At 31.6% G+C, this 8791-nt stretch overlaps 1 protein-coding gene across 1 annotated transcript in view; it reads left to right on the plus strand.

Annotated features, from left to right (window-relative positions):
- Positions 1-3502: 3502 nt before the first annotated feature.
- The window catches only part of LOC105626319, a 19346-nt gene continuing 14057 nt past the window's right edge, over positions 3503-8791 (plus strand). The window contains exons 1-7 of the mRNA XM_012207621.1: positions 3503-3563; positions 4102-4149; positions 5524-6613; positions 6783-7143; positions 7252-7561; positions 7658-8157; positions 8233-8528. Of these exons, the coding sequence (XP_012063011.1) occupies positions 3503-3563; positions 4102-4149; positions 5524-6613; positions 6783-7143; positions 7252-7561; positions 7658-8157; positions 8233-8528 (2666 nt within the window). The remainder of the gene's footprint in view (positions 3564-4101; positions 4150-5523; positions 6614-6782; positions 7144-7251; positions 7562-7657; positions 8158-8232; positions 8529-8791) is intronic.

Below are 8791 nucleotides of genomic sequence, written 5' to 3' on the forward strand. Positions count from 1 at the left end.
ATTATATATATATATATATATATATATATATATATATATATTAGGTGTAGTAAAAGAAATCCCTTATTTTCCAATTTCATGCAAAATAATGGATTTCTTTTTATTATTTACTACACCTAATTTTTACTACATCTGATATATATATATATATGTATATATACATTATTATATTAAAATAATAATAATTAATATAATAATGTGTATCTGTCTCAATTATCAATCCTCTCTCTTTTCCTCACAAATCTTGAGTGTTCATCCGCTCCAAGAATTCGTCAATTCTTTCTTTTGCAATCGCGAATCTTGAGCGTTCATCCGCTTCAAGTATTCGTCGATTCTTTCCCTTTCAAATCTAACAACATTTCCAAATCGTTCTCCTTGAATCTTATATCTTCCCTAACTGAGCAATTTCCTCTGGTAATATTCTTATCTGAGCTCGGATGGTTTGGACTAGAAATCACCACGCGGGTAATAGGAAACGTGAAAAGAGCGCAGCTCTAATAAGGCGTTCCATTATTGTATCAGTAAAAACAGGGCATTTTATAATTAAACAAGCTCAACAAAAAGATTTTTAGAGTACTTTAGATTTTAATTTATATTTTATCTTACACATTTTAATTTATTGTTAAAAAATTTTATAATCGATTTTTTTATACTAATATTGAAAATGACTCGATCGGATATGAAATGTTTGTTTGTTATGTTTGTATGATTGAACTATCATCAAAAGTATTCGTTTAGGCAATTTTTAGCAATTAATATCTTGTTAATTATTGCGAAAATTGCAAAATAGTGGAGGACTTTTCTTCTCTCAGTTTAGTCCATTCTACCCTTATGCAAAAGATTTATTATTATTTTCCAAATACTCTGTATATATGTGTGTGTGTGTGTGTGTGTGTGTGTGTGTGTGTGTGTGTGTGTATGTGTGTGTGTGTGTGTGTATGTGTGTGTGTGTGTATTGCATTCTAAATTAATATTAATTAGAATAAGGACAAATATATATGTTTGTATGCTTTGCTTTTTACTGTCTTCATGTATAATAAATCATATTTAATTATAATCATATTTAATTATAAGATTCGATCCATTTTCATAAATGTTATTGGTTTCCTTAGTTAACAATTAAATATGAAAGCTTGATAAGGTATGTCATAACAATGACATTTTAAGAATTGGAAAAGATATGAACAGTAGGATACAAATAATATATCTATGAAGTGTGGAACGCGCTAACCTTTTTAGTGAATAAAGAAGTTTCATACTTCATAGATATAACATTATTTGTGCGACGTCTTCTGCGTTTGACTCTTACTGCCCGTGTCTTTTCCAGTTCTTTGATTTATAAGGAGTCTTGGTTTAATTTGTTATACGGAATTTTAATGTGTTACTTATCTCATAGATACGTTTTATAACATCATTAAATAACAGAAAATGAAGGGTTGACATTTTTGTGAATGCTGTACAGAGAATATAAAAGACTTTAAAGTCAACATACATCGTCTGTCTGCCAAGGATATTTCAAACTACAATACTTTCTTCTACTAGTGTTTTCATACGTTTTCATACGTTTGCATATTTGTGACAGTTCTTTCTCATTCAAATCATATAAAATCATTTAATTAAAATGAGATGAACGAAGAAGTGGATTCCTTATATAATAATGTTGTGATGTGATCGAATGTTACATTAGTAATCGAGCAGTTATTAAATAATGCGATTGCTACATGGATTTGCGTATTTGTTAATAGTAATACAAAACGTCGCATTACTAAATGCACAAGTATATTGGATTTACATAATGTGATGATTTGAATACATCATCTATAACACTTAATTACCTTCAAAGTTTGGAGTAATACATCAATCAATATGCATGTATTTTTACATATCTCAGAATTGTATATGCGCCGATTTTTTCTTGCACAAGAAAAGATTCAGTATCATATTTCACGAAATAGGTCAGTATTCATAGTCGATTCTTCTATTTAAGACTTCTATTTAAGTACAATTTTAAGATATCGTAAGTCCAAGGACTGTATTAACATCTTAAGACATTATATTTAAGACGGTTTTGAAATAAAAAATGGACTATGAATACCGCCCCATGTTTCGCGTTTTACAATTGTCCTTAAAATTCATGAATCTCTATAGAGAGGCGGAGAAAGATACCGTCCAACTGCACATACCATGTTATCCCTTCCACCATCGAAACACTACCTTGTCTCCAGATAGAAAAACTAATTTTTATATTGCGGTCTGAAATTTCTTAATTCTTTGATTCCTCTGATTCCCCATGTTTAATTTTTCATTATTGTTGCATTTAAATCATTTAATATCTATGCAACAATAATGGTACTTTTTAATCTCTTTGATACTCCTATGTATTTGTCGTTCATTTCTCATATATAATTCGACAAAATAAAAATAATTGAAGCCATTGAAGCCAAAACAATAAATGTATGCTAATGTAGATTCGATAGTATAATGTTTAAATAAAAAGAGAGAAAAAAGTATTTTTAATTATATAAAGGAAAACTAAATGATCAACTTCGAATAGTCACAAAACATAAAAAAAAAATTATATATATTAATCCTAATTTATATATTATTTCTCAGCATTTTTGCAATTGTTTCAAACAAATCGATTTATCTCAAGCTCATCTCATTTAACTGTATTTTTTTTTAAAAACAAGTGCATTCAGTGCCAGGACTGTAATGTAAGAATATGCCTTAGTAAAGCTAACATTATTTCTTCTCTTTTAGTCAAGTCAGCGAAAATGATTTTAACGCTATTCGAAGCTGACGGTTTCCATGCGTACGACACTTTTGACGCCTCTCTTACGTACAAAGGCAAAGTTTCCTAGGATTTCGTCGTGGACAACTTATATCTTATCAGACAAGCTGACCTCCGACCTCTGCGCAAACAGAGAAAGCATCAGGAGACCTTTAACATCCGATCCTCTCCCTCTTCGTTCGATCATTCGTCGGTCAGTCAGTAACGGAAATACTTATTTAGTCGCACGCAGTGAACGCCGCACGATCTCTCGACTCTCTCTCCACCTCTACCTTCGTCTCCAATCAAGCTGCCGATCCACACCCCGGTTTATCATCCGGGTGGTTATCACGATTTTCACCGCAGGAGAAAGAGCCCAGCCATCGCGTTAACAACAGATCTCGGTAGATAGACCTCCGTATAATTTAAAATCAATCCAAGTGAAACTTTCAAATATCAAAAGTGGCGAGAGATTCTGAAGAAGAAAGAAAAAGATTTAAGAAAAATACAGTGTGTGATTGATTAATTAAAAATCGTTCAGGAAAGTTTCTTTTTCTAGTGATGACTCTTTGATACTGATTGATCTACAGGATTTACAAATTAAATCAGTGAAATAACGAGACATGTTTTGATAATTTCGCATCGAGGGATGAAGATCGCCGTGCGGTAGAAGCACTTGATCTCGGAAGGTTTCGCAAATTCTGGAAGCGATAAGGATTGTTCCTGGAAACCATGACTATTAAGGCAATAATATTTCTTGCGTTCGCGTGCGCAGTAACTGCTGTGCGAGGAGGTAATTATCGACAATTTCCGGTACTAACATAAATTGTGGTGTGTATATATTTATTACGACATCCGGTGTTTCATTAATTTATCGGTGTAATCGTTATCGAACGGCAATGCATTTTATGTAGGAAAATAATGATCTCCAAGTAAATCTAATCATATTAGAGACTTCTTGCTGTTGAATTATTTAAAATTAACAATAAATAAAGAAGGCGTAATATAATATTGTGATTTAATAAATGTATAACTCAAAAATATATCAACAATATCTTCTTCAAACAAATGATCTAATTTTTTAAATACGTTATTTAAATTTATTTGTTATTATTGAAATCTATTTATTAAAAAATTTTTAAGTTTTTAAATGTAATTTATATTGTCCAGTCTTAATATGATCAATATGTTATTTTCCGAATAGAATTTAGTACATAGAAGATAATTAATATAGTGTATATGATATATAGTATAATATAGTATAATATAGTAAATATATGCGCCAGATGTTTCACATGTGTGAACATTTTTTATGATTTTTTTCCTCGCAGAGATTACTAAGGACTACCCAACGCTATGTGGCCGAACAAAATGCAAGAGTAGGTAACATTTTTATGCAGACACACTCCAGACTAGTACGATCCGGCACTCAGCTATCACATTTCTAGGCTTAAGTTACAATCTCTGAAGTCGTTATCCCACGCTGTATCGTTAAATAAATGAAGATCTGTTTCATATTTCACTCATTCATTCTTTTTTTTTTTGATAAATCATTAGAACAGCACTTTTTATATTAATATTACATTTTTATGATTCTTCTTTATATATCCGAATATTATTAATTTTGAAATACAATAATTCATTTTGTATTTTAATCTGCAAATCAATTATTTAGAGTAAATAAATGTGTAAATAATATCTCATTCATTGCTACGCAAAGCTAACTTTTTAATATAATTAAAAATAGTTTATTTCAAATAATAATTTGTCAATTAATTTAGCGAACTTATCACAAACTATTTCTTTTATACATACATATTTCTATTTTTCTTTCTTTTTTGTTTAAATTAAATATGAATTAATTGCGTGCGTTTGTCGAGATGAAGGACACTGACGTTTATTTTTTAATCACGTAGATAAGAAAATACGAGGAAATGATAATTATTAAGAAAACAAATTATTGATAGATGCAGTAGAAATATATCTTCGAAGCTTAAACGTTTTACTAATGTAGTCAGTTATAATAAATGTTATTCTCTCTGTCTCATTGACTAATTATCTCGTTGAAATATTATTAATATTTATTTTGTCATAATATTCTTATTTCCATTTATAATAATGTTACATTTCTTAATTTCATTTATTAATCGGAATAGGAATAGGAAATGTTCTATCTATGTTTTTTTTTGAAGTAAAAAAATCATGATACGAAAGTTTGGAAAATAAATATGCAAAATTTCATTCTTTTCTCTGTTTTCTTTGTAAAAATTAATTTCAAATTATTTAAGAAATGTCGTTATAGAATAATACGCGCCTAAAATGAAAAAAAAACATCCTGTAAAAAAAATATCCCATATATTAACTCTTTGCCAATAATGTAAAATTTTTATCCTTTTCAATCTAGATCTTTAAAATTTAGTGCAGATTTTTGTATTTTGGACTGTTTGAAAAACTAAAAAAGAATTTTACATACTTGTGAGAGCTTTAAGAATAAATTTTTATTATCAGAAATATTGTATTTTATATATTTTCTACATCTATTAAAATTTACAATCAAAAAATCTATTCTGTCTTTAAAATTCTTTTTATGAATGTTCACTTCTAATTCTTAGAGCTAAAAGAAGATAAAAAATAAGTTAAATCAAGATTAAAATTATAAACAACGTATTTACATTACATTGATAGAAATTACCTGAACTTCTTTAATTAATTTAACTGAAAAACAAACTTTAATTTTATCTCAATTTTTTTAGTTCCATCGGAGAAAAAATTCAAATATCACGAAGATATCCACTACATATATACATATTCTGTGGATGTAAGCACAAATCTGGGCTATCACCCGTTATCATTCAGTCATTCAAGGAATGATTCAGCTCTACACGTTGATTCTACTCTGTCCGTACACTTCAACAGCCCCTGCGAGGGCACTCTAAGAATTCTGAATGCCAGCATCAGCCACAATCGTAGCAAATACAATCCCGAATTTCCGGATCGCGCTGGTTCCGAATTCAAGGCCAACCTCGAGCGCCACGAGTTGAAGTTTACTTTCGATGATGGGTTGATCCACGAGCTATGTCCAGATCAACGTGAACCGGTCTGGGTATTGAATATTAAGCGGGGCATCTTGTCGATGTTGCAAAACAGCATGCGACGTTTCGACGTAGACCATCACGGCGATGAGGTGGATGTTCACGGTATCTGTGATACTCACTACCGCCTATATGAGGCCAAGAAAACTAGCTTGATTGTGAAGAAGAGCAAGTATCTGGCTGACTGTCAAAACGGCCCCAAATATTTCTCTATCATGCAGTCGAATCCCTATAGAAGTCCGCGAAAGCAACACCGTCAGCATGGATTGTTCAATTCACGTAGCGATTGCGAAATCACGGTCGATCATAATGTCTATGAGAGAGTAGTCTGTAATGAGGTACGAATACTGCAGCCTCTTTCTAATGGTGACAAAGCTGGCGCTAAGACCGAATCTCGAATGGTTCTTCAGTTAGTTCAAGAAACAACGGAAATGAGTTCCATTTATAGGTTCGAAGAGAATGAAGATAATGATGACGAAGAAAGAGACGAGGATAACTTCGTGCAAGATGTATCTCGTGTTAAGAGAACCACGTTATTATACGATCACGCAAAGACTCTGAAAACTATGCACGGTGAGCTGCGGACTTCTAGAGACTTGCTAAAGAACATGTGTAGGCTTGGAGGCATCGATGAGTTACAGCAGAGATTTTCCGAAATATTCACTAATTTCATTCATTCAGCTCGTTTCCTGGATTATCCTTCACTATCACAGCTGTTCAGCAGGGCTGATAGCATTTGCAAAAACGGGAAGTATGTAACTGATGTTTTTAGATATAATGTTTTTCTGATTAATAAAAAATGGAAATATTAATAATTAAAAAGTAAAATTAAAAATTGTAACAAATTAATTTTATTGGATATAATTTGATAATATTTTAATTTAACTACATCCATTTATTTTTCTTCTCTTATTCAATAGGAAGCACATTATCGCGGCATTGCCATATTTAAGTAGCAATGCCGCAGTGAATGTGATGAATGATTTGATAATGAAGAAATACGTCAATCAGATGATCATCAATGATTGGATTGTCACTTTTGCCTTGTTTCCACAACCGGATCACGGCACCATTAAAGCTCTTTCAAAGCTATTAGACTTCCAGCATCAAATTCCTCATGTCCAATTTATTCTCAGTTATTCCACCATCATTCATACGTATTGTAAAAACAATGATCCTTGTATTGATTTAAAGGAAGTAAATGTGTTTCTATCGCATCTTCAAGAGAAAATTTCGCAAGGTTGCGAGCCCAGTTTTCATTCTTCCATCACGACGAAAGAAGTAAGACATTTATAGATTTCTTTTCTCTATTTGTAGTAAAATAAAAGAAAAAAACATATATAAAAACGAGTGAGAAATGAGAAAACAAGATTTTTAATATAATTACAGACGCTAGAAGCTTTGAAAGCGATAGGCAATATGGGACTCGAAACGAAAAACTTGCGAAGAGAACTGAAGAAATGTATAGACAATACTGGTGGATTCTTACCTATGGAAGTTCGCGTTGCTGCCATTGATGCTCACCGTAGACTGCCGTCTTGCGAAGAAACTCGAGATGAATTCTTCCTCAATTATTATCGTAACATGACATTAGATACGGAGATCCGTATTGCCTCTTATTTACAAGTGATACGTTGTCCTGATTACAATGTTATCAAGACTATCAAGCATGCTCTCAAAGTAGAAGAAGTTAATCAAGGTTCGCTGTATTTTATTTATTATACTCGTCATTAAATAATTTAAACATATAAATTTTTGTCATAATATTTTATATCATTTTTCTCTATATTTTTAGTCGGTTCTTTCGTATGGAGTCATTTAACAAATCTCTACAATTCTGCTTCGCCTACCAGAGTCGAGATCCAAAGTCTGCTGACGGATCGGGACATCGGCAACAAATTCAATAACGACATTAGAAAATTTTCGCATAATTACGAAAACTCCTTTTTCTCCGAAGAATACAATATCGGCATGAGTTATCAGACGAATCTGATTTTCTCGCCTAAATCATACATACCACGCTCGCTTACCTTCAATGTGACTACCGATCTACTCGGGCAATCTGTGAATCTGTTCGAAATCACAGCGCGAATGGAGGGTCTGGAATATTACGCGGAAAATCTCTTCGGTCCAGATGGCATTTACAGTAATGAACGAATTTCAAATCATATCCAGAATTTTCTCAGACGTTTCAGATCGGCATCAGAGAATGAGAACTATTGGGATGGCGTGAAACGGCTACCTAATGTTATTGATAACAATTTTGATAATCCAAAAATAAGTTTCGGTTACAAGGTAATAGAAAAGTAAATAAAATAAAAAATAATTGAATGATAATAATATTATGGTGTCTTGTTTATTATAATATAGATATTCGGGAACGAGTTGATGTTTACGATGTTGGATGGCGATAAGGAAGTGAGAGCTGCATTAGCGAATTTCAATCCCTGGCAGAGGATAAAGCAGTTTCTCGCTATGCAGGAGATTCTCTACGAGAGAACTGGAATGTTCTTAGATTCTTCTTATGTAGTACCGATGGGATCTGGTTTGCCAATTCGTTTAGATCTTGCTGGTTCTGCAGCTTGTTATTTTAAGATCTCAAAAATGCTTAATGATGCTCGACTCTCTGATAATGAATTTCAACTTACTGCCAATATCGCTTCCAGGTTTGTATACACACACACACACACACACACACACACACACACACACACACACACACACACACACACACACACACACACACACACACACACACACACACACACACACTACTACTACTACTATATATATATATATATATATATATATATATATATATATATATATATATATATATATATATATATATATATATATATATATATATTATTATTATTATTATTATTATTATTATTATTATTATATATATATATATTATTATTATTAT

The sequence above is a fragment of the Atta cephalotes genome (assembly GCF_000143395.1).
Source record: "Atta cephalotes unplaced genomic scaffold scaffold00005, whole genome shotgun sequence".
Lineage (NCBI taxonomy): Eukaryota > Metazoa > Arthropoda > Insecta > Hymenoptera > Formicidae > Atta > Atta cephalotes.